The sequence below is a fragment of the Acanthopagrus latus genome, chromosome 23 (genome assembly GCF_904848185.1).
Source record: "Acanthopagrus latus isolate v.2019 chromosome 23, fAcaLat1.1, whole genome shotgun sequence".
In the NCBI taxonomy this organism is placed as follows: Eukaryota; Metazoa; Chordata; class Actinopteri; order Spariformes; family Sparidae; genus Acanthopagrus; species Acanthopagrus latus.
Genome location: NC_051061.1, coordinates 5,056,083 through 5,081,099, shown reverse-complemented (window position 1 = coordinate 5,081,099; position 25,017 = coordinate 5,056,083). Strand labels below are relative to the sequence as shown.

The window sequence follows — 25,017 nt, the reverse complement described above, 5'->3', positions numbered from 1 at the left end:
TAACACCTACATGTTCAGACAGAAGGCAAAGAAATGGGGCACAAAGAACACTGTAGATGTATATAAAAATGGGAATAATTGAAAGCCACTTCTAGTTTATAATTTTCTTATTTTCCTGGTGAGAGAAACCTCACGGCGTAGACTTAAAACTCACACCAGTGGCTCATATCTGCATCCTCACCGTGCAGGCAAATCAACAACCCGGGGAGAAGCACATAACTTAAGCATTACATCAGTGTCATTAGGGGCAATAAAGCTGCGACTGTTGTCTTCTATTTAACCACAGGCAAAAACACAACTCAAACCCAGAACATCTTTTGACTCCTTTATTACTTCACTTGGTCATATTTTCGGGTACATAGAGTTCATTTGAGTAATAAACTAAATCAAACTGAATTTTGCAATTCCCACTTGACTTCAGTTTCACAGTCAGAAACCAGTCACACAATGAACAGACAGAAACACATGCACGAACACACACACCTTCCTTTCTCACATTATTAGGCATAATGGTGTAAAATGACCATGAGTGGCTTTGTGCTGTTAAAGAAATGCCACCATCATGTGGACAGAAGCAGGAACTACAGGTAACACTGTCACAAACCTCATTCAATATCGTCAGGTTTAAAGTTAAATCCTCTTCAGCACTAAAGCTAAACATGTTCATCCCTCATGTTATACAGTATAAGTGCAGTACAGCGGTGTATTTTCCTTTCTACAAACGTTTACAGCAAACTGTTACACCATGGCCCCCCCAATGGAGCCGTCATGTTATAAATGAGAAACTGAAGTTCTGTAAAATGGAGCTCAGCATGAACTAAAATGGTAAATGGAGGCACACACCCATCACTAGACAAAAGAAACAGCAGGAGACAGAGAGACAAATGCAATGATGCAAAGCTGAAGCGGTGTGTCTTGGGATGGGTGTGAGCATTTGGGAGTTTGCCAGCTGGAACTGTGGCATTGTTGTTTATCGGTTAGCTGTTGCTAAACAGGCTTTGGCGGCTAAGGGCTGCCTACCGTGCCAGAATCATAGAAAACAGCACCATAATGGTGGTTAACGGCAGGGTGGGGACAGCTGATTTATTGTCCAATGACTTTGCTGACAAATGAGTCCAGCTCATCATCATCTTTGATCCCCACAAAATGGTCGACGACGTCACCTCCTCGCATGGCGATCACTGTCGGAACAGCAGACACCTGGAGAGAGACCAAGTTGCAACTTGTAAGATGTAATATCATGACTATAAAACATGCAATACCTCAAGAGCTGTCACTGCAAACTTCATCATACACAAACAACAAAACTCAAAGTTTAGATGGCAAACCAAATGCAGTGCGTCTCACCCCATATTCAATTGCCAGGTCTGTGTGATCGTCAATGTCAACTTTTGCCATCGCAACACGGCCTTTCTGTTTTGCAACCGCCTTCTCCAACCTTGGCCCGAGGATCTTACAGGGACCACACCAACTAAAAAGGCAAACACAACCAACGTCAGTGTGTTCTTGAAAAGACAGAAGTACCCAAGTATGAGGAGTATGTGAGCATATGCTCCTGAAGATGTTCAAACACAGAGCAAATCACTTTGAATGCATGTCGCAATTGAATTAATCGTTAATAAAGCAGAATAACAAAGAATAAAAGCATGAAGTTATGATATGTGTTTGGAAAGGAACAGGACTTTTTTGATGAAGTTTACAAAGTGTGAAACAAAAAAAAAAAAGTAATACCGATAGGTAAAAACATTCGGCACAGGTCTTACTAATAAAGCTAATAATGACTTTGTTTGATTCAAGGGTCCCAGTCTGCCATGTCAGTGAGCCAGCACGCACAATTCCAAAGCTTTCCATTCATTCTATTTTCTACTTTTTCTTCATCACCCTAAAAGCTTAACTTTGTTCTTATTATTTTCTTAATTTGTTTTCCAATGCATCTTGGCTCAATCAAGGAAAGCAACCCAAACTGTACTCAGCTGAACACCATCCTGAGCCTGACTTTACATGACTGTACCTGCACTGCCTCCTAAACTAAATGAAGAATTTCTTCAGAGTGTTTTTGCTCACTTTAATTATATTTTTGTTCTTCCAGTAATAAAAACTAAATCTAATTGTCTATTGTTGTTATTTGTACCAGTCTAATTCACTGTTGATATCATAATGATGACAGATTATAGCAACAGTCGTCAGGTTACAACACTGTGTCTTCACATAATTGCACAATTAACATGCCGTGTATCATGAGTAATTGCTGTCTCATCAAAACGACGCCGGATTGTGCGAGGATAGCCTGTCTTGTCATGACATGTCAAAACAACATTTTGTATACACACAGACACACAAACACACTTCTTCTCAAACAAAAGAACAAACAAAAAAAGGTAAAGTGGGTCACAGCAATTAGCTACTTTTTCCACCTTTTGGTTCAATTTTGAAACACTACTCTAAAACTGAAACAGTGTGTGACTGAAATTGTAACTGTTCTTACCTATAAATTCTAAATTTCTCACAAAGTTCTTGGAGAGCACTAGATAGGAAGTAATGGTGACCAGATTAAATTTAAAGTGCCTTAGATTTTTTTATTTTGATGCGCAACACCTGCCTATTATGGGATGCATGTAGCATAGACGCACATTAGATGTACTGCAGTTAGACACACTCACGTCAGAACTTGTGTCATATCCTTGAAAGTCTTGGGAGATGAAGACCTCTCTATAGGACACAGTATTTACAGTGCCTGTCTTTCAGTAGCTGTTGTGCAGCCTCACATGACATGCGAGAGGAATCCCCACGGCCAGTTTTGTACATGTGCATTTATTTTTAACAGCAAGACACACACACATTCAACACCTACAGCCATTTAAAGAGACGGGGCAGCTGTGAAAAGAGATCTTTCCCAAGGTCAGCACATAAATCTCCAAACAAAAGTCACATAACATTTTCAATACAGATAAATAAAAGAATAAATAAATAAATGAATGAATGAATGAATGAATGAATGAATATAAATCTACAGCCAAGACACATAGGCAGCATGAGAACTTCTGAGATCAGAAAACAACAACATCAGTTAATCAGTCACCCTGTTGTTCAATCAATAGGAAATGTGTAGATTCTAATTGTTATTGGTGAGTAATTCAAGTAAAATGCAAAATGATATTGTTTGTTGTGCTCAAATTCTTAATTTGATCATATTTATAAAATAAAATAATTTGGAATCACAAAAATAAGTCACCCTGGGGTACTCACTGTGCATGAAAATCAATTAGTACAGGCAGCTCGCTGTTGATGACCCGCTCCGTGAAGTCCTCGTGGTCCTGAACGTTGAAGGAAACTTCACGACGGGAGGTGTGGGGAAGGGAGCGAGGCAGAGTGCGTGAGGGAGAAAGGAAGGATACCCGAGGTGTGGTGGACTGCAGGGAGTTGGAAAATGAAGAGGAGGCTGTGGCGGCGGTGGATGTTCGGAGGCAGCGGATATCTTTCGCCGAGAGCGTCCAAATTCTGCGCACCAGCAGCCTGTGAGCCATCTGTGTCAAAGACATAAAATAAAAGGACAGAATAAGAGTGTGGATTAACAGATTTCATTGTAATTTCAGGTCAATTTGACACTAGTTGAGGTAAAAGCTGAGAGACTGCTCAGTGTTTTTACTGTACCACAAAAGAGTACACTTATGTAAGGAGAGTATGTTTTGCTGAAGTACAATCAAGGTTCAACTAGATCCTTGCATGAAAGTTATGACATTGTAGCTTGAATTGGATGAGCACAGCCAGACCTAACTAAATCTATGAAAAGCAGGTCTTATCTGATTTAATGTAAAATCTTGAATCCAGCTGGCACCAGTTAAATGCTGGACTAGGATTAGACAGAACATTAATGTGCAGTAAACAGTTTTCACAACAGCTTCCACGTTTAGTTTAGGTTTTTTTTTTCAGCAAATTGCAAGAAATCCACTGGTTGCAGCTCATCAGATATAGTAGAAAGGAAGATAATTCAATAATTGTATCAAAACACAATTGAGCAACTGTGTCAAATCACTTCTTGTTGCAGCTCTGACTGAGAAACTCAGTCATACTGCTTGGCAATTTAAATAGTTCTGCAGCCCTGGGGACCATTAAATTGGATCAGTAGCTCATCTCCTGAAGCTGGCTGAAAAAAGGCGAGGACAAAAAAACCCCCCACACCATTACACTTTAAATGTGAAGTTATCCATATACATTAGTTTCAGTTGCAAACAGCTTGTTCACTTGCACTCTAAAGCATAATTTGTTAGTATTTTTCGGACCTTTCTGTGTCTGGTGAGTTAGTTAGCTAGTTGACTCCTCAAACACTTCGGCAGCAATTCAACAAAATCTCTGTTGGACCTGTGTCCTGTCAGTCTTTAGGAGTTTTAAGTAATCGAGGTCAGCATCATTAAGACTGTCTTTCTCTTTCCACAGCCATGTCTGCGGTTGAAACACTCCCACGCAACACAGATAAATAAACTAACAAGCTTGAAAACGCTCACGTTTGTCTTCATGTCCTTGTTAACCCCTTATCCACTCCGCACCAACTCGGTCGGAGGTAACACCACTGCCCCATATGTTCGCTGCGTTTCTACCGGCGGCTCGTTTCCTCCATTAACCTCCGTTACGTATGACTTTGCCCTCTCTTCGTCCTCCTCCTCCTCCTAACCTTCCCCGCCGTCGCCTTTTTTCTCGTTGTGAAACACACGAACACTCAAACCGGACAGTTCCGCATCACAGTCCCGACGTGTCACACAAAGCACAAACTTGACAAAAACGTATTTTCTGTGTTTACCTTGCTGTTTAGCTAGCGTTGATCTTGGCCTCGCGCACCAGTGAAGTGCTTCCGCTTTGGTGCCGCAGACGGACAACATGAAGACTTCTCGCGGCCGCAGTGACGTGAGTAGCGCCATCGCCTGGCCAGGTTGGGAAGCACAGGGTGGCCTGCTTACCACAAGCCATGCACAAGGGAGAGATTGATCTTTGAAAACAAGGAATACATGTATTATTTCTGAAGTATTTATCGTCAGTGGTGAATAGCAACTAACTACATTTAATCAACTACTGTATAACATGCAGTCCTACTTTTGTCTTTACTCCACTACATTTATCTGATAGATTGAGGTACTACTTTACAGATACAGAATTTATGAAGTACAACAAATTATACCAGTAGCTCATTACCTTGTCACTAGATACCTTATAAATATCTCCCCTCCCCTTGAATCCCCTCACACATTTTTATAAAACACGTTACATTTATTTTGTTTGATCCTTTCAAATGAGATAGTATAGAAGCCTACAGTCCTATATTAAATCAAAACTTGTGTTTTTTACAGTGCAATTTGAATTTGATTAGATGTAACACACAATATTCAATATGTAATGTAGTGAGCTGAGGAGGTGCTGGTGGATATAACATTTGGACAGAGCTAGGTTAGCAGTCTTCACACTAAGCTAAGCTAACCATGCCAGCTGCTGACTCTAACTCTAAACCTATATTAGATAACGATAAAAAAAAAGTTGTATGTTGTTTGTATGATACCTTTACAACCAAAACATAATTGTCTCCTGCTGCATGCTCCATAACAGACATTAGAACTGCTGTAAGTCTTTTTTTTTTATTTTTTTTTTAAATTAAAATAAGTATCACCATGCTTTTTATTCCAACAGTGCTCACTGTTGAAGAGTTTTTGGTTGGGAGTAAGAGAGGAGGGAAGGGATTGCTAAATGTGCAACAGACACAGGGTTAGCTAAACCCACCACAATGCTTTAACGCAAGTGGTAGGCTATCAGTCTTCTCAACTGAATCGTGAAAAGCCAATAACAGTACTTAAGGACAGCTGACTTTGTTGTTGTAAGACAGCCTGCCAATATCGGTGATAACATGACCAGAAGAGGCACTCAGGTTTTCACATTTTCATTTGTGTTATAAACAATGTAAACGGTAAACACATGATAAGTGATGAGTGGATTTTTTTTCTTTTTTTTTTGTAAACGAATGACATCACCCTCCTTTCTGCTCAGGTTTAATCATAAATTATTGAGAGGGAATGGTTGATGGACTTGTGCCTTTCATGTCCAGGAGTGCAACAGGATGAAAGGGAGAGAAAAGGTGGGTGGGTTGTTTGGACTACAGATGGGTGTCAGCCAAGGCTCGATGCAAAAAGTCAGACTCAAAGAAGACTGAACAACATGGTGGACACAGAGGACTGCAGACGACTTGTCAGACGGGGATGATATGAAGAGACTGGATTACTAGATAAGTCGTTTTTGTAAATCAGGTCCAGAAGATGAAGCCATGTGGAGGACGTTCTTGTGGTAATTTCTGCTGAGAGGCATCATCATGACCACCACAAACATGCTCCTGTGTAGATGAAGAGGCGTATGTATGGTTGATGTCACACATCTGCTAATGTTAAACTACCTCCACATGCACAATTTTGTGTTTTTTTTCTTCTCAGTCCTTGTAGAGGTGGAGCTCTGAAGCAGATTGCAACCTCACTTTGGACTGTTGTGGATGTGCGCACAGGGAGTATCTGAACGCTTTTGAACAGGATGCATAAAAGCATTGAGAGTAAAGTTGGAACTGGCAGACCCTCCCCGTCCAGTCTTCGACCTCCTCCTCTGTTTCGCAGCATCGGACCGCCTGGGTCGTCTGCTGGCCTGCCCCCACACCGACGACTACGCTCTTTATTCTGCAGGTCCAGAGCTGTGCTGCCGGCAGACACACACCCCACTGAGCTTTCAGATACACGCATTTTCACGAATATACAGACTGACAGCCATGCTCGTAGGATTATGTGCCCACTGGGGTTCACTGATGCACTCTCAGAGGATATCACAGTACTGAATGAACTTCAGCATGGAGTGGACTCAGATCTGCAGGGGAGAGCTGTGTTTAGGTCAGGTTTGTTTGCAGGCACAGCGCAAGAAAGCCTTCAGGTGCAATATGGTCAGCAGGGCAGACAGCTGTTTTCTCACATCTGTCCATCTGCACGGTCCAGTGGGAGAAACAGAGGCAGACAGGGCAGACTGGTGACTCCACTTCAGACATCAGAGGATCCAGCAGCGATCAAAGAAAAGCAGCGGCAGAAGAGGAGAAAGCGGAGTTATAGGGTGGACTGTGCAGGGCAACAGAAATATGTAGTGCCACTGCCGTCACTCACTGAGAGAGAGGATGCCAAGCTCTGTGAGTGGTTACAAAGTCTGGGTATCGCAGACAGCTGTGAGAAAAGCTCCATCACCACAAACAACCAGCAGCGGCTGTTTGTATCCAGATGCAGGGGGTTAACGGGGCAGCGGGAGACAGCGGCAAGCCACAGGAGAGACAGGCGGCCTCATTTTCTCCCTCCCATCTGTCAGTCGACCTCCCTCCTGCATGTGCCCCTCCTGCTGCCTGAAAACTCCCCCCCACCCTCACCCTGCTCCCACCCAGACGCCCCCAGCCTTTCGCTACCTATACCGCTGCTGCGGCCGTTCTCATCGAGAACAAAGTCTGGTGCTGTCGGTCAGCCAAAGAAGGGAGCGCGCTGACTTCCTCAGGGCTGCAGACTGTGGTTGTGCACTGATTTCTGTCTTGTGATGTTCTCACTGGCTCTTGTGTGATTTCTTTGAGCATATTAAAAACATTATGGATCAAGGATCTGTGTGTATGTTTTTCTAAATTTCATCATTGTTGATGTTTGATTGTTCTCTTGTACATTCATTTAATCTCGTTTTTGATGAGATTAATCAACAGGTGGACACAAAAACACGAACACTTTGCATTATTATGTCATGTCACATCATTTTTCATAGACTTACAGGGGAGCAAATAAAATTGCAACACTTTGCAATATGTTATTTAGCAGTGATTCCGAGCCTAGCCATATAGCTAAACACTTCGAATAAATAATTAAACTGCAATAGGCTAGATATCACAAATTAATGGGCACATGCATCTGTATACGTATGATATTATTTGGAAAAAGTAAAAGTTATGAATGATTAGTTCAGTTAGACAGTTTAAAGTAACAAATAACTAATAAATAAAAGAGATAACATCAATGCTAAACCTTTAGATAGCTAAAAGTAACAGATAAATTGTAAATGTAGCTAAAAGTAATGATTTCATGTTTGAAGTAGCTAGCTTAAAGGTAGCTAATGGTTATTTGTGAAAAGGCTATCAATTATGATTAAATTATTGAGATAACTAAACATAAACAGTTTTAAAAAGTTAGCTAAAAGTAGACTATATGGTTAAAACATCTCATTCTGCAAAGTTGTGTTAGCTGGACTCGCAGGCCTAACGTTAGCTTCTAATTCTAAGGTAACTAAACAAGCCTCAACACTGACGGTTCATCTGTATGGAAACAGAAGTGTAACAATAACCATTTTAAAATGACAGACTGACTAGGTTTAATAACGATAAATAATAAATAAATAAAAAATCAGCGTAAATGAACACATTCAGAAGGTGATGGGTGGTGCTGATGAATGGGTGGAGTAACAGACGACAAAGGTTAGGAACCACTTTTGTAGAAATGTTTATGGTATTGCATCCATCCTGTTTGTCGACTATGGTGCATATAATAACCAAAGTTATTACAGAGTTGAGACAGATGTTTACTTCAGGCGCTGTGTGATCTGTTTTTCTTCGCCTTACCTTCAGCTCTCCACCAGAGGGCGCTGTCCATGGAACAGACAGGAGGTGGCGGGGTGGATGTTTATTAGACTGTGGCGGTTGGGGCCTGAACAGAGCCGTACTCTGTGTCCCTGCTGAGGTGGGATCTGTGTGTCAGGACCAGAACACACGAGCCTCAGTCTTTCTTACCGCTCGCCTCACGTACCCCTCCTGCACATGTTTACCCTCAAACGCAGCCCAAACTGTTTGTGAGTGGGGCTCTTTTTTCAGCGCAGCTCGCCCCCCAGCCCACTTTCCGCCAAATAAACATTGCACCGGAAATTGCAGGGATATCTGGGATTTTTGAGAGGTCCCGGTGGAAAGGAGGCGAGGGATAGAACAAGGGTGCTCTCTGTGACACCTTGGAGGTGAGGGGAGGGCGAAGACGCAGAAGAAGGGGGGGATCCAGAGGGGAAGGCGTGACCTTGCCTTGGGTGGTTGATGGGGTGGGCAGCATCAGTGAGATGCATATACACACTGACAAACAGGTACAGGTGACCCAGTTTCTTTTGACCCCGTCGGGAGCACCGGGGCCTGGAGTGCGTGCTAAGGCTGACCTCCCTCTTCACGGAAGGGGCTGACCCAGGCTAAAGGTCAGGAAGAAACGATACTCTGTGACGCAGGGGCGACCTGTACCGCGTGCCTCCTGGCAGATAACGACTTCCTGGGATCGCTGCACCTGATCGACCTCCTCTCGAGGCTGTTTACGTCCACTCCCGTCCTCGTCTGCATGAGTTGCGAATACAACAGCCGTGGATGAGGCCGGGGTTTCGTAACAGCCACTGACAAAGCTCGCATGAATGGCAGGGCGTGTGCTCTTTGCGTACACAGAACACCACCACCACCCCCTCCCACCTTTGTGTGCGAGTTTTGTCCCAGCTCACTCCCCGTGAATCCAGACGTCTTCATTTGATAATAACAGTTTGGTGGCATACCCGGTGGAAAAGCACACGGCGTGAAGCCCGTTGAGGAGATTGTGCCAAGAGGATGATTACAGTAAATGGCCTTGTATTTATTTCAATTAGTGTGAAACTGTATCCACCATGATTTTTTTACTCTCCTCACATGTCCCCCCCTTTTGTCGCCATCTTCTTTTAAAATGACTCCTCTCTTTCTGTCTGCGCTCACCACTGGCCTGTAATTGGGATGTTGTGACCGTCAGTTCCTTATGCGCACCACGTCCTGATTATAGTCGCTCAAGCCAAATGCAGCACATATATACACTGTACTGTACATATGTGGGGGAAAGCAGGAATTGCACAAATAGAAGTTCAGATGAAAGCCTGTCACATGTGTCCTCAATGGGCTGCGGATGTGAAGATCGTAAAACGCCGGGCCGTGCGATGTGTTTACGTTTCCATCAGCGCGTCCTGGTGGGAGAGTGAATTTGTGAGCCTGTAATATGGAACGTGTTTGGATGTGGACACGTGTATGGGATGACACACCTGACAGCTGTACGAACGTGCGTTCCCACCCTGTCTCCTTTTCCCCAGCTCGACTCATATGCCGATCTATGTTTCAGTGTTTGGGAAGTCAACAGCAGAGTTCCTGTTCTTGGTTTAAAAATAACTTTAGGACTTAAATTCCTCATCCCCCCCCACCCCCCTTCTCATCCTTTCTTACTGGCACTCTCCTAACCTCTCCCGTTGCTTGTTTTTCTTTCCCCCGTTCCCTTCTGTTTTGGAACAGGCTGTGCAGTCTGCGTCTTTCTTTTTTCCCCCGTTCAATCAGCTTTCGTCTGTCCATGCTGCAAACACACACACTTGAACGTACACAGAAAATTCAGAAGAAAACATGATGGTTATTACGTGCGTACTTGGATACAGGTGACAACAGGGCAAAAACATTTTCAGACACAAGACACAAGCATGGGGAACAATAAGACGAATAGAGTAAAAGAGAATACAATCCGCGATGATGACAACAATAGTGGCAAAAATACACGAGCTTAGTTCAACATGTTTGCATGCCAACATTTGCTGAGGACCTATTAGCTAAAACGCAATTTTCTAAGGTGTTTTCAAGCAGTTGCACCTGTAGCGTTGGGCCACATGAGTCACATGGTTTCCCATTAAGATTTAATGGGTGTGTAAGGGTTAAAGTAATGAAACATGGCTGGAGTAATATAGATTTATAATGCAAGAATCTCAAATGGGTGTGTAGTACAGCATGGAAGTCATGGGTTCCAATCCTGAGTGGGGCAGGGCATTTTGCATCTTCTCCCTGTGTGTGTGTAGGTTTCCTCAGGCACTCCGGTTTTTCCCCCACCTTAAAAATGTGCATAATAGGTCACTTTTCTGGTGAGCAAGGCCCTGGCTTTGATCTGGAGTTGGTCCCTGGCGCCCTACGATGGCTATCCACTGCTCCTCTGGGATGGGTTTTATTTAGTAAAAATGCACCTCCCAGGGGTCATCAGTGTTTTCTTCGAATACTCCTTGCAGGCAAAAACAAACATTTCCTGGAACATGGCAAAATAATACATATTTTATCTTATCTCATGTGTCCCATGTGTGTAGGATTTTGTGGCATCAAGCGATGAAGTTGCAGATTGCAACCAAGTGAACACGCCTCGCCCTCTACTTCCTAGCCGCTTCAGCTGTGCAAGGGCCCGGCCTACAGACAGTGTAGAAACGTGGCGAGGCAACATGGCATTATTCAATTATTCAAACATAATTATGAATATTATATTATTGCCCCTAAATCCTTCACACTGCACCTTAAATGGAGCTTGTTTTGTGCACCACCTACAAAATGATACAACACTGATACCGAGACAGAACTTCTGTCCTCTGCATATGGTGCAATGCAAGTAAGTCTGAGATTTTTAAGAGATTGTTATAAGGGCATTTTTGTCGTCAACAATGATGACATCCTCTCACTTTTTTTGCGTGCCACTTCCCACTCTGAGACAGTACAAAGGGTTTGATTAGAAAAGAGAGTGACTGGCCTGGAGTGATATTTTCTACAGTGGACAGAGGAGGGAGCTTCAGGCTTTGACACACTGCAGCTTTGCGGCCAAAGACATTCTAACAATGACTTGCTGGAATTCCATATGGGGCTTTAGTTTCCTGACATAGCGTAAAGTCAGTCTCACGATAAAGATCTTAATTCCTAGTCTGGCCCGACCGAACTGGAAAAGGTAAATGCATGTGTGTGCCCACGTCCACTTATTTTGATGTGTGTGTTTGCAGGCCGTGCTGTATGAAGAGTGAGAGGAGTGTCGCAGCAGGTGTGGTAGAGGCTCTCCTGAACAAACACTCCACACCTGTCTTCCTCTGCCCCTCCTCTCCACTTCCATTCCTCCTCATGTACAAACACACACACACACACACACACACAAAGCTCTCCTCACCTCAAAACCACCACCTCTCTGCTTGACTCGCGGTGCTGTGCTCTTTGTGGCGAAAGAATCAGAGCTGCTTTTGTTCCACTGACCTCACTCTACTATCCTGTTCTATCTACTTTCTAATATTTCCATGGCTCTGTGCATGTGCCTCACACCTCTCCCTCTCTCTCTCCCTCCCTTACCCCCAGTCTGACTGTCTGTCTTTTATTTCCACTGGCTTGTTTTTTTGAAGGTTTGATCTGTTTCTCACCTGCTGCTGCTCGCCTCTTCTTCCCCCCGTCACCCTCTCCCCACTCTGACCATTCCTTTGACTTTTTAATAGTAGTGACAGGGAGGTTTTCCAGTGAACTCTTAAAGCAGACTTGTGTCACTTTAACCATTACGAGTTGACATCCACTGTCAGCTCAGAATGTAAAGGTCACGGCGCGGGGCAACTTCCCAGTGGCAGTGTGTAGTACCCCCGAGAGCTAATGAATGCCTCTACTTTGGTGTGTTGGAAACTCTGCATGTTTGTTTATTATGTCTGGGATGGAAGCCACCGGGACCAAAGTGGAGGAGACACATTCTTTGATGAGTCAATGGAACTGAAATATGAATACAACAACAACATATTTCTGCGCAAACACACACGCAGACACACACAAGCTTCAGAGAATTTTTCCCTTCATTTTCTCCCTTCGTGTTGGGTTTGTTTACACGGCCCTGTTACATCACCTCCGCGCCCTGACAGAGAGAGACGGATTGTGTGGGGAGAGGATGGAAGTTTGGTGAATACATAATTTCGCTCTCTGTGTAGGCCTTCTGTGTGTGTGAGAACATTTTGTATGCAGCACACTGTACGTATGAGGGTGTGCGCTGGCCACAGGCAGGTTGTGCTTCAAGCATCACCACTGAAAGTCACAGCAGCTGTTCTTTCTGATGAAAACACACCAAGCAATCCAAGTAGTCATTTATAACAACACTTAAAGCTATTCTGAGGGTCCTGATCATTCTATTGCACAGAAAAAGAAAAAAAAATTAAGAATGTTGTAATCAGTTTCTCAGGTTGTGACTGTATGTCCTATCTAAGTAGCTGGTCCACCATTTTGGTTCAGACTGAAATATCTCAACAACTATTGAATCAGTTGCTACTTAATTTGGCGCAGACACTCAAGGTTCCCAGGAGATGTATGCCACTGATTTTACATGTGGTGCAATCAACCATCAGGCTCACATTTGTGGTTCGAGTTACATTTTCCCAACAACCATTTGTTAGAATTAAAGGGGCACTATGTAGTTTTGAAGAAGAAATTCAAACTTAAAAGGTTATAATCCAACCTCAGAAATAATTACGTTCTCCGTAACTGAATAAACACGCTGTTCTCAGAGGAAACTAAGGTCCCCAGAAGATCACTGTCTGAAGTTAGAGAGGTGGCAGCCAAATATAAACAAAGTAAAACAGTATAAAATTGTGTTGTCCTTTAAGGTCACTTTGTTCATTTGTCATTCGTTTATTATGTCATGCAAACAAAGCGGGTTTGTTTATCCTGTTGTTTAGGCATAAAATTCAGTGAGAGACCTTTTTATTTCTTCCTCAAACAACATAGTGCACCTTTAATCGCTTTGTGTTAATAATGCATTTATTTGCGTCTTGGATGCTCCCATTCCACAAGCTGTGAAATTATTCTCCTGGCTTTCGACTTCAAAATGGACACTATGAAGAAGATTACTATTCTATTCTAGGGCACTTGACATGGATAGAGTAAACTAGTGGACAAAGCCACTGTGACATCAGTCATAGGTTTCTGAAGAGCCTAAATTAAGCCCAACATGTCTGTTCCTCTGCGCCGGTCTTTTTGTTCAATTAACTGCACAGAAAACAATATTATTTGTCTAATATCTACATTAAAAAATTCTGCAGAAGGCAGCAGCACTACAAATACAGCTGAGAGATGAAGGTCAGTGAAGCCAAGCAGGCAGCTCACTCAAAGCGCCCACGGGCCTAATTATTAGTAACCTGAAGCCTTCATATAATTCAAACGAGTGAGCTGAATAAATATTCACCTCTGTTCACTGGTCATGAAGGGATGAATTAGGGAATAAGACCAACTCTTGTACAAGGCTGTGAACTGTATTTAAACATGCTGTGATGTTGGGCATTTCAACATGAAGTCTAATGGGGATTGACTCACTTTTGTTGCCAGCCTGGAGTGGCTACTCAAGGAAATGCAGGTTTTGGTCCTTTCAGATTGGCTTCATTTCCTAGCACTGAGGTTTCAGCTTAGTTACAAAGTTATACTATTTTAAAAGGCTTCACCGAACTGACCCTAATGTGGCTCGTAATTACTGTTTGGTACTGTGTGTTTTTACGCTGCGTTGTTGTATGCACGCTGTCTGTTATATGTTCTGTCTGTCTGATGGGTACAGTGCTGTGAAAAAAATACTTGGTGGGAAAGTGGTGCGCCAAACATTTTGGCTGACTGTCAAGGTTGTTTAGCTGCCTTGAAGGGTTGTTCACATAACTGTTCCCTGTTGAAAACATCTCTTTCTGGCTATTCTGGCACCATATGAGTGCAAAATAAGCCATATCATGCTAACACATGCTAAACTATGATTGTGCATGATAAACATTGTAGCTGTTAAACACAGACACTAGTGTTAGCATTCAGCTCACAGAGATGCTGGCCTGACTGTTGAGTTTTAGTCTTGTGCAAATTTCAGTTCGTTTGCAAATTCAATGGACACAAGTTTTTTAAAAATCTGTTCCATTGTGCAACAGACAGAATATTTTTTCATCCAGATGTTTGGAGGAGTCATTGACGTTACTAGAAAGACTTTCAGAAAAGTGCTGAAAGTTCTAAAGTGACTTTATGCGCTCATTTTTCATATGCTTAGCTCTGACTCAAGCATAATGGTACCATGTGAGAGGCACAAAATGAAGCTGTACGTGCTTTCGTACTTTTGAGTGCTATTGGAGTGAGCCGGTGTTATGCAAATATGAGTATGCCTGCAAGAGGTGTATGCAATGCACAACGTTACTAAATGCACCTCTCTATAAGTGACCATTTGGTTAAGTGCAGGGGTGGTTTATAGAGAACGGGAGGGGGTTGATATCTTCCTCGTCAACACAAATGACTGCAGACACCCCCCTGCTTAATGATACATTTTAGGGAAACTGCAAGGGAAAACAACAATTTAGCCACCCACAATCCCTCTCACTGAATCTCCGCAAGCAGCCCACTGTGGCTGCCTGTGTCAGTGGTGAACACTTCGATGCAACGCTGGTGTGTTTGAGAGCCCATAAATGTGGAATATGTATTTAAGCCTCTCACATAGAGTATCAGTGTGTACGTTAGCCACCAGCTCAGGTAGAGCAGATGGCTGGTTTCCTGTGTGCGTGTCTGCGGGAGTGACAGGAAGATTATCCAGGCGGTCCTCACCTCCGCTCAATGAAAACCTTAAACCAATTGAACTGAATTCTTGTCTGTTTACATGGTGTGTGTGTGTGTGTGTGTGTGTGTGTGTGTGTGTGTGTGTGTGTGTGTGTGTGTGTGTGCAGGCCTGGGAACCTCTGAGTAGGTAAAAGGGATGTAGGGGCTAAAGACAGGATATGGAGGGGAGGAAAAAAGAGTGATGAATTGCACGGGAGATTATCATAATCATTTTCAACATCACTATCACTCAATCACGTAGCTGTACCCTGCTCAACGGAACACTCTGCTCGCCTTGTACATGCACTTTATCTGTCCAGCTCTTGTCTAAAAGTATTTTTATAAAGTGGGGGAAGGAAATTCCTTGCTGTTTTCTATGGCTGCCCCCAGTATTAATGTAGCACAGACTAGCAGCTGAGTATATTTATTTTACCTTTCACAAAGCAGCAGCCGGACAGAGGTATGCGTGTGAAAAGAACTTAAAAGCATCAAAAATATTATTTTCGCTCAAACATAAATAAATAAACACCCAGAAGCCAGGTCCTCTTTGGAATGTAGTAATTCTGAATTTTTATGAATGACTGCATTCATGCTTGGCCACGCCCCCCTCCTCCAAACCCCCGCCCTCTCCTCCCCTCCCTGTCGGGGATACCTTGGCCGCGCGCCTGCCTCCTAATTGGTTGAAGGAGGTCCGGGGTGGGCGTGGCTGCCATAAAAAGCACGGGGCTGATATAAAAACAAGGCTCAAACTTTGATCGAGGAAAATTTACAACTGATGGGAGACATTTGGGGAGCAGTGCGCAAGTCGGATTTAATCTCTGTGGACAAAAGCTATTGTTTCTAAGCCGGTGGAGGATTTATTTTTATTTTTTATATATATATATATATATATATATATATATATTTTTTTTTTAAAAACAACTTTTCTCCTCTTTGATGTGAATCAGCTGACAGCATGGGGATTCTGCTTATAGCTGCTGTCTTGCAAGTGATAACAGTCGGCTTGGTAAGTCTGCTCTCTGTCGCTGCTCCATGTACACACTGAGGAATAACACTCACGTGCCTGTACTCTACTGTAACAACAGCTCGAGCGGATTTGAGCTGCAGTCGTCTGGTTACATTTACAGCCTAATCTACCGCCCGCGCCCCTGCCGTATTGCATATCAAAGTAAACGGTCTGATGAAATCTCACCCACTATTCATCTCCACACAAGTGGATCATCACGTCGAAACTATACACCTACTCCCTCCTGCAACATGACTCAACGTTTTTGACAATGTTTGGAGAGCTTGTGGTAATATTTTCTGGTTTCCAACATGTGGCTCGGGGACCACTAGAAGTCCACGAGGAATTGATATCCGGATGGTTAAGGATAGGAGTGCACAGTGGCCCCTAAGTGTGTTACACTGTAGTTTATTATGGAATCACTGATTCATTGATGTGTAAGTAGTTGTTGCTGGAGCCAATTCGTCCCTTTGTCAAATACAGTTGGTTATAAGTGCCAAATGTGCCTTGTGCGTAAAATCATACACAGCAAAGTAACTTAGAACTAAAGCTGTTCATTAAATGACGAATAATATTTTCCTCTGAAATGCAATTGAATAGCATAACACTGAAGTACCAGTTAACAAATTTAGTATAGTCCCTTTTCACCACTACTTCTACATACTTATCCACAGTTGAGAGACACGCAGTTTGAATATGCTGATAAAACATGGAGCAAACGCATGTCTGGAAGCTCTTACCGGCCACTGGTTAATAATATTCAAATTATTACGTTACCTCAAGATAACAAAGATCATTTTCATGTGATAATGGAGAAAATTAACCTGTTAGCTCTGGAAAACACTCGTTATTCCATGATAATGTCACGTAAAACTCTTGATCTGGAGAAAACAAATAAAATTGTCATCATTATTTCTGGAAAACTGTTGGCCCATGACCGTTTAGGGCCTCTGTACTTGTGGTTGCCTGGGGTATTTGTAAATGTTTGAAAGGTTTCTTTCACCTTTTACAAACTACATGTGCCCTCGCTTCTATCTCTGTGACGGTCCAAAATTACCCTACAGTAATATTATCCAACAGTTATACAAATGACGCCAAAAATACACGTTAAGGTCAATATGAACCCATTGCACACTATAAATACCTACAGGATTATTAAGGGACTTGTATTTGGGGGATGTTTCAAGTACCAGGTCATACTGAGTGATGAAGCTATTGTCACTGCCTTGTGTAGCGTCCAAATTTCTGAGACCCACTTCAGTGACATAGACTGGTGAAAGTGACACACCAGAGGACCTGGCCCGGGTTTAGACACTGGCAAGGTCAGGAAGGGCTCCCTTCAGATGATCTGACTGTGGACAGTCAGATGAGCCGCTCTCTGTGATCTCAATGCCTGCTGGGAGTTGTTGGCGTGGCCCTGGTGTGTGAGGAACAAAAGATGTAGGAGCAGGGAGGTGAGTGGGAGGTGGGTGGTGGGGGGGCGGTCAGAGAGCGTACCTTTCATCCCCGCTTTGCCTGGCGAATGCCAAGCGGAAGGCGACAGAGGGTTACAGATATCCCTGTGGGGCCTGGGACAGTGCTGGGTATTCAGCTAATGTTTAAGCCTCACACACTTTGAGGAATTTCTGTGATCTGTGTAATATGAGACTCACTATTGTCCTGGTGGGCTCAGTGTGCCTTGCATGGAAAATGAACTGAATGAAGCTGTTTTGCTAACATTCAGACTAACTTAAGTGCACTCTTATGTCCGTCACTGTAGGTGACTGCTGGATGTCCGGTGGTGTGTGACTGTCCGGCAGGGCCTCCATCCTGTCCCCCAGGAGTGAGCTCAGTTCCGGACGGCTGCGGATGCTGCAAGGTGTGTGCCGCTCAGCTCAACCAGGATTGCCACGAAGGGCTGCCCTGTGACCACCATAAAGGCCTGGAGTGCAACTATGGCAATGATGTGGGCCGGACCCATGGCATCTGCAGGGGTGCGTATCACAGAGGAGGTGGTGGTGGAGAGGCTGAGAGAGAGGAGGGGGAGGGCTGGAGGGCTGGAGGGTCAGATGCAGGAGGAGTTTTGGGGTTTAGATTGGGCAGAGTTTGGGGTTGAGCGAGGGAATGTGTAACTTCAGGGTGGGGATTCTGGCTTCCGAGCCAAGCGGCTGGAGTCTCTCTTTGATAGGGGCTTCAGGTTTGAAGCCCGTGCCACGTTTCAAAAACAGAGCACCTTCATGAGCTGCGACTGAAACCTGGCCAACTCTGGGATTTATATAAGTAGTTCAGTGTGTACACAAACAGTCCCATGAAATGCACACACGCACGCACGCACAGTGGTATTTTTATATGTGTGTTTATTTGGGGGTGTTTCTATATAAAGGGGGGTATCTGGGGTGTTCTGTGGGGAGTCCCTCAGAGGGAGCAAAGGGGAACGACATTGTAAACAAGTCAAAAATTCCTCTCAGGTCTAAGAATAGAGCTTGCTTCATAAATCTGGAGATAGTGTGTCTGTCCCTCGCTCTTCTTGTCTGCCTTCCATGCATATCAAAGATAGGCTTACATAAGAGTCACTTCCTGTTTGTCCTTACTTCCTGTCACTTTTTCAGATGAAGAATATTTGATATCTGAACCCTAAGGTTTTGTTCCTCAACCTGTCTGTCTGCTTCCTTTCCCTCAGCGAAGGCAGAGGGCCGCTCGTGCGAATACAACGGGCGGATCTATCAAAACGGCGAGAATTTCCGCGCTGGTTGCAAGCACCAGTGCACCTGCATCGATGGAGCAGTGGGATGCATCCCCCTCTGCCCCAGCCACGTGCCCCTGGCGTCCCCTTCCTGTCCTGCCCCGCAGCTGGTCAAGGTGCCAGGCCAGTGCTGCCTCAGCATCGACTGTCACAAGGGAAGCACCGTTGTGCCCCCAGTGCACCGCCGACCCCAACCTCCAGCTTACCCGCCCTACCCCTTCATCCCCTACCCGTCCTACCCTTACCCGAAGCCTTATCCAAAACCGTACCGGAAACTGTACCCCTACAAACCCAAAAAGGAGAAGGACACCCTTGGCAACGAGCTGGTGGACGTGGGGCGCAAGTGGGACAAGCCGCGTGGAAACAAGCACCTGGCGGGTAAGGGAGGCTGCCGCCGCGTCGCCTCACTCAGAGTGCCGTCTGTTTCCTCTGCGCAGTAAAGCATCATGTTTATGTTTTAGCCATTTTAGCCTCCTGACGCACAAACGGCCTCACTGTGAGCCTTTCCCCTCTGCATCTGCCTATGTGTGTGTGAGTGTCAGCATTTACGTGAGGCGTGTTTTCCACTGGCTCCTTGCACACCAGAGGTGCTCTCTCTCTGTGTGCTCACACACACACACACACACACACTGCTCTCACACAGCACATACCTCTGTCACCCAGCTTTCCCCTCTCTGTAATCACCCTCTCTATGCGTCAGTGTTGCCTGTTCAGTGAATGAGGCTAGTGTGCTTTGCATCTCTGGTCCTTTCCTTCTCCCTCTCTCTCCCACTGGCCCCCCCCCCCCCCAAAACTCCACTTTTGCGGATCTCGCTTCTCTTTCTCTGACCCTCCGTGTTCTGCATCGTGCATTGTCGTCGTCCCTCACACCACCTGTCTTTAATCTCTCCTAGCCTGGAGGCAGGTGGGAGATCAGTGCGTGGTTCAGACTACTTCCTGGTCCCAGTGTTCCCGGAGCTGTGGGATGGGCGTCTCCTCTCGTGTTACCAATGACAATGCCCGGTGTAAGCTGATCAAGGAGACGCGCCTGTGCAACATTCGGCCCTGTAGCTCCATGTCTGTCCCTGTCAAGGTGAGGAATGTCTTTGGTGCTTTTAAGATTCTCATAAGGGGATACATTACAGTCCTTCAACCGTGCAGTCCAGCTACTGTGCTAAATAGATTCAGGAAAGGATTGCTTTCAAGGGCTCAGATTGGTATTAATATCATGGCATGTATACAGCCCCCCTCCCTGAATTTCTCTGTTCCCGGAGCCCTTTCTGGTAAATTCTGTCTATTCATGGTTCTGTTGCTGTGTGGGGAACATCCCTGGCAGGATGACGACAGAGTTGATGCAGACCACGTTCAAAGCTTAAACCATTAGTTCAACATTTTGGAGGTCACAGAGAGTCAAATAAAAGGACAAATATGAAACTAATGTTTACTAAGCAAAAAGACTGGACAAGGGGAAACAGCTAGGATGGCAGAAAGTAATAAAAATCTGCCTAGCATCACCTCTTAAGCTCATTGATTAACTTGTTATATCTTGTCCGTGACATTGTACCAGTGTGTTTATGGAGCACACTATTTCTTGGCCGGGAGCAGTGACTTCTCCGTCACTGCCTGGCAACTGCTCAGAGCAAAGAAGTAGAGCAGCACATACCATACTTTTAGCACAATTACATATGACGACAAATATGAAGAACGAAAAACACCGCACTCTACTTTGTTTCCAAGTTTCCTCTTGAAGGAGACCTATTATGCTTTTTTGTTTTTTTTTCCATCCCGTCTGTGTTTTATAGGTTCTTGTGCTTGTAAAAGTTCTTCTAAGTTTAAAAGGTCAAAGTCCACACCACCGAAAACACTGCTCCTGAAATGCCTTGTCAGTAGTGCTGCCTTTTATTCTGTGACTTCAGGACATCGCTCTACGTCACCATGTCAAACATTTGCCTGATTTATTTCTAATTTAGCGGCTAGTTCGGTACATGAAGAATGAATTTAGCGCAGCTGCTCTGAATTAAATCAACTAATTCAAGTAGTAACCCAAAATAAAACGATGCACACAAAAACAATAATACGTCTCCTTTTAAATAGTCAATAGTTACTTATAGTTGTATTAGTTTTACATAAAACTTTTCAGAGGCTTGACAAAGTAAAAACTCTCGGGTTCGTCTGTGGGTTTGGGTTGGCACCTCCCTCCCACACTGGACCTGCGACACTCTGGCTGTCAGCTGCACTCATTGGCTCTTTGCTTTGTGATTTAAAGAGTACTCTATTCGCCCACTCTATTGCTCCCTCACATTTCATCGAAAACATTCTGCCTCCCGCTGTGAGCCACTCAGGGGGCTGATGGCTTGTTATGCACCTGTCTCTCTGCGCTCTCCCAGTGTTTGTAGAGCTGCTGTGGGTGTTAATGTGTATCAGTGTCAATCCTTGACTATTGTTGGCACGCTCCTCTCTCTGGCACTCATCTGTTGTTCTGACCTTTATTTTGTTTTTTTCCCTGTCTATGTACTTAACTGGATTAGCTCTGTTATTCGTGTCTCAGAGCTTGAGTAATGACTTATTTTATGTTGCTGAGCAGTATGGCAGCTCTGATTCCAAAGAATGGCAATGTGATCCTCCAAAGCTTTCACTGGACAGCAGTGTTAAGTTTGAGCTACATTTCTTTGCAGCTGAAGCAAAGAAAATGTGGCCTTGCTATCGTAGTGGCCCTTGGGATGGCAGAGGTGGTTGCTCAGTCGATCCATAATTTCGGCCCAGGCTGAAATATCTCTGGAACCATGGGCTGGAAATTTTGTTTCTACGTTCATGTTCCCCAGAGGATGAATCCCTCTAACATGATCCTCTTTCTTTTCCTTAACTTTTGTTGTTATCAACATCATCATTCATCTCTAAGCACTGCTGTGCTGAATTACAGCCTCACAGAGCTGCTAGCATGGCTGTGGAGTCACATTAAATCACCCCTTCTTTTCTCTTTCTCCCTCCACAGAAAGGAAGGAAGTGCTCTCGTACCCATAAGGCCCCTGAGCCGCACCGCCTGTCCTACGCCGGCTGCAGGAGCACCCGCCTGTACAGGCCTAACTACTGCGGCGTGTGTAGGGATGGCCGTTGCTGCTCACCCCGTCGCACGCGCACAGCCAGCGTGACCTTCTCCTGCCCTGACGGCGAGCGCTTCAACAGGTCCGTGATGTTCATCCAGTCCTGCAAGTGCAGCGACGAGTGCAACCACCTCAACGAGGCTGCCATGCCTCCGCAGCGATGGCTCTACGGAGACACACACAAGTTCATCGACTAGTGGCGCCATCCCCCCCAACCTACATTCCCTCACAAAAAAAAAGACATTAACTCCCCCATAGTGATCCCCATTATAGAATAGCTGTCCTTAGTGTATCTGTAAGTAGACGCAAGCGAGGTGCACACGTCAACAACATCTTTTCTGGAAGATTATTTGGGGAGGAATGGGGAGAAAAAGAATTAATCACGATGGGCAAATCTCCAACTTTGAAAGAGCGAAGTGACCAGCCCCTGCTTTAGTGTAGTTAAAAGTTGTTTCTGGCCTGGCCAGACTTCGACAGACTGTGACGAATTATTTAACATGGATGGAACCAGCCACCATGTTGCTGCCATGCACCGAACGTCCCCTGAACTCTGAGACTTTTTGTCGGGGACGCTGATGATGCTTTTGTTGATGTTGTGGATTCACATCAACAGGTCAGACTAGGCAATAGAAAGCTGGTCCAACGTTGGAGCAAAGTGCAAAATCAGCTGGAATCATATGTCTGTACACTCCAATTACATAGTATTGATAAACCAAATGAAGACCTGACAGCAAAGACTCTGAAGAAGATGGAGGAGCAATTCGGATGCTCTTACAAGAGTGTGGCTTGTGTCTTTTTATGGTATTTATTCACTGGTATTTATTGTTGAGACAGACATGATGACACGGTGGCCTGCCACCAGGGAAGGCGGTTCTGCTATGTTTGGAGCATTGCCGTGGCTGAACAGGGATCTGAGAGGGACAAAACAGCTGAGAGCTGTCAGCCATGACAGGGGGAGGACGACTCCCACAGACCTGGGGCTCGACCCCCGGGTCGCATCGGAGGTCACGGCGGTCAGAAAGCCATATCTAATGATGGATGATGAAGGCTGCAGGAGAAGAGGAGTTATGTACTGGAAAAAGACAAGAGTTGAACCTGATGGGCTTTATGCGCATTAACAGGGAATATGTCAAAGGTTGTTTACACAGCTGGACTCATCCCCTGCCTTGCCTCCACAAGAAACTGAGACATTTAGCAAGCACCAGAAGAACAAGCCTGGGATTCTGGCGCCAAGGAGTCGACCGCCTAATTCCGTGCAAATTACAATCCTGACTCTGACAGGCAGTGAGAGAAAATCAGCCACTCTCGTTTGCTATAAAAATACAATTTGAAAACTGTGGGTGCTGAGGTAAACATATAATTTGTGTGTGGCGGGTGGAACCGCTCTGGTGCCCGATCTGGCCTGTAATCGAGCAGCGTGCCAGCTCACTGAAACGAAACAATAACTCATACTTCTTTGCGTCTTAGTGGTGCCTGTTTGTGAGAGCTGCTGTCAGTCAACAGCACCGTCAGGGGCAGAGAAGAGCTCAACGACCGCGCAAAGGACAATTTAAAAACTATTTTTAAGGGACATTTTGAGGGAGAGAAATTCTGTGTTCTTCTACCGTATTCGTGGCCAAAATCCTCTGACTGACTGAAGGACCCAGGCATCTTAGTCGACTTGGACCTGGGTTAAAGTTCACGCACCTTACAACAGCCTTGATTTACAAGCTTTTATCTCATGCAAAGGCAATTTAAAAGGTCAGTTTGAAACAGATTTTGATATCTTTGCTGAATACAAATTTAAAACAGGTGATTCTAAATTATTTGAAGCACCATTTTATCATTTCAAAGATTTGTTTTTTCTTTATGTGCCATAAGATAATGGCAGCTTAGACATGATTTCAGCTTTCTGTGAAACCGGAAGATATTTGCATTTTCTACACCAGTAGACTAATTTAGTGAAGAGACTGCTGCCTTAATGGGTTTTTTTAATTGGTGGTTAAAACAAATTGTGTGTAGTAATTGTTCTCCAGGTTGCCATTACTATTTGCCTATGTAGATGCTGTGGTTTTGGTAATGTATGTCTAGTTTTGTTAAAGGACATTATAGAGCAGCTATGTACAGATGCATTGTTACCTTCTGTGTAGTTCTATCTGCTGTATAAGGGCCATCCTTTTACCAAGTTATACTGAAGTAGTCCATGTATAGTTTAGCACTGAACGAGGCAGGGTTCATATCCTTTACGAGCATTGAGTGCAAATTTGGAGGCATGATGACTACTTGCCTACTAGTGTACATTATCACCATCTGTAATGATAGAGTCATGCTTTATAGAATTACACATTTTTTAAAAAAAGAACTTCACAAAGAGGTGAACAGTAAATTCTCCTAACCTACTTCTCTTGGAAAGTGGCTGCCTAACACACGTTTGATGTTAGAATTGGAATGGGTTCATAGTTTTTGCATTTTTCAATAAAGACATTTTCACTCCTACATTTTGTGTTCAGCATTCAACAAAATGATAATTAGCTGTCATAAGATGATCCATGTTGATCATCAAATTATTCTCGACGAAAGCTTTGGGGGCCATCACTCTGAGCCAAATACCAAGATTAGTTACAATAATGGCATGTTTGTATGCCAACATTTGCTAATTAGCACTAAACAAAAAGTTCATAAACAGGCATGTTGTCTGTTAATCTGATTGCTTGTGGATCAGTATTCATTGAAGGTTTAAGCCTGTTGAACAACAAACAATTTGACAGGTGACTGTAGTTTTGTGTTAAATGTTTTCTTAAAAATTAAA

The 25,017-nt window shown here is 44.2% G+C and overlaps 2 protein-coding genes across 2 annotated transcripts; one reads left to right on the top strand and one right to left on the bottom strand.

Moving 5' to 3' along the window:
* Positions 1 to 311: 311 nt before the first annotated feature.
* Positions 312 to 4,767, bottom strand: txn2 (thioredoxin 2). The gene is given in 5 exon segments (XM_037090049.1): positions 312 to 1,139; positions 1,141 to 1,200; positions 1,348 to 1,471; positions 3,247 to 3,524; positions 4,503 to 4,767. Coding segments are annotated over 5 exon segments (597 nt in total). The 5' UTR covers positions 4,515 to 4,767; the 3' UTR covers positions 312 to 1,016.
* An 11,444-nt stretch (positions 4,768 to 16,211) lies between these two features.
* si:ch211-106h11.3 (CCN family member 1) lies at positions 16,212 to 24,704 on the top strand. The gene is made up of 5 exons (XM_037090158.1): positions 16,212 to 16,427; positions 18,187 to 18,400; positions 19,087 to 19,527; positions 20,043 to 20,221; positions 22,121 to 24,704. The coding sequence occupies exons 1-5, from the start codon at positions 16,377 to 16,379 to the stop codon at positions 22,424 to 22,426; spliced, it is 1,191 nt and encodes a 396-aa protein (XP_036946053.1). The 5' UTR covers positions 16,212 to 16,376; the 3' UTR covers positions 22,427 to 24,704.
* Positions 24,705 to 25,017: the final 313 nt, after the last annotated feature.

Excerpts from the sequence above, each read along its gene's own strand:
- si:ch211-106h11.3 (XM_037090158.1), top strand. The coding sequence starts at position 16,377 with ATGGGGATTCTGCTTATAGCTGCTGTCTTGCAAGTGATAACAGTCGGC. Across the intron at positions 18,401-19,086 it reads GACCCATGGCATCTGCAGGG|CGAAGGCAGAGGGCCGCTCG; the intron begins GTGCGTATCACA and ends CCTTTCCCTCAG. Across the intron at positions 19,528-20,042 it reads TGGAAACAAGCACCTGGCGG|CCTGGAGGCAGGTGGGAGAT; the intron begins GTAAGGGAGGCT and ends AATCTCTCCTAG.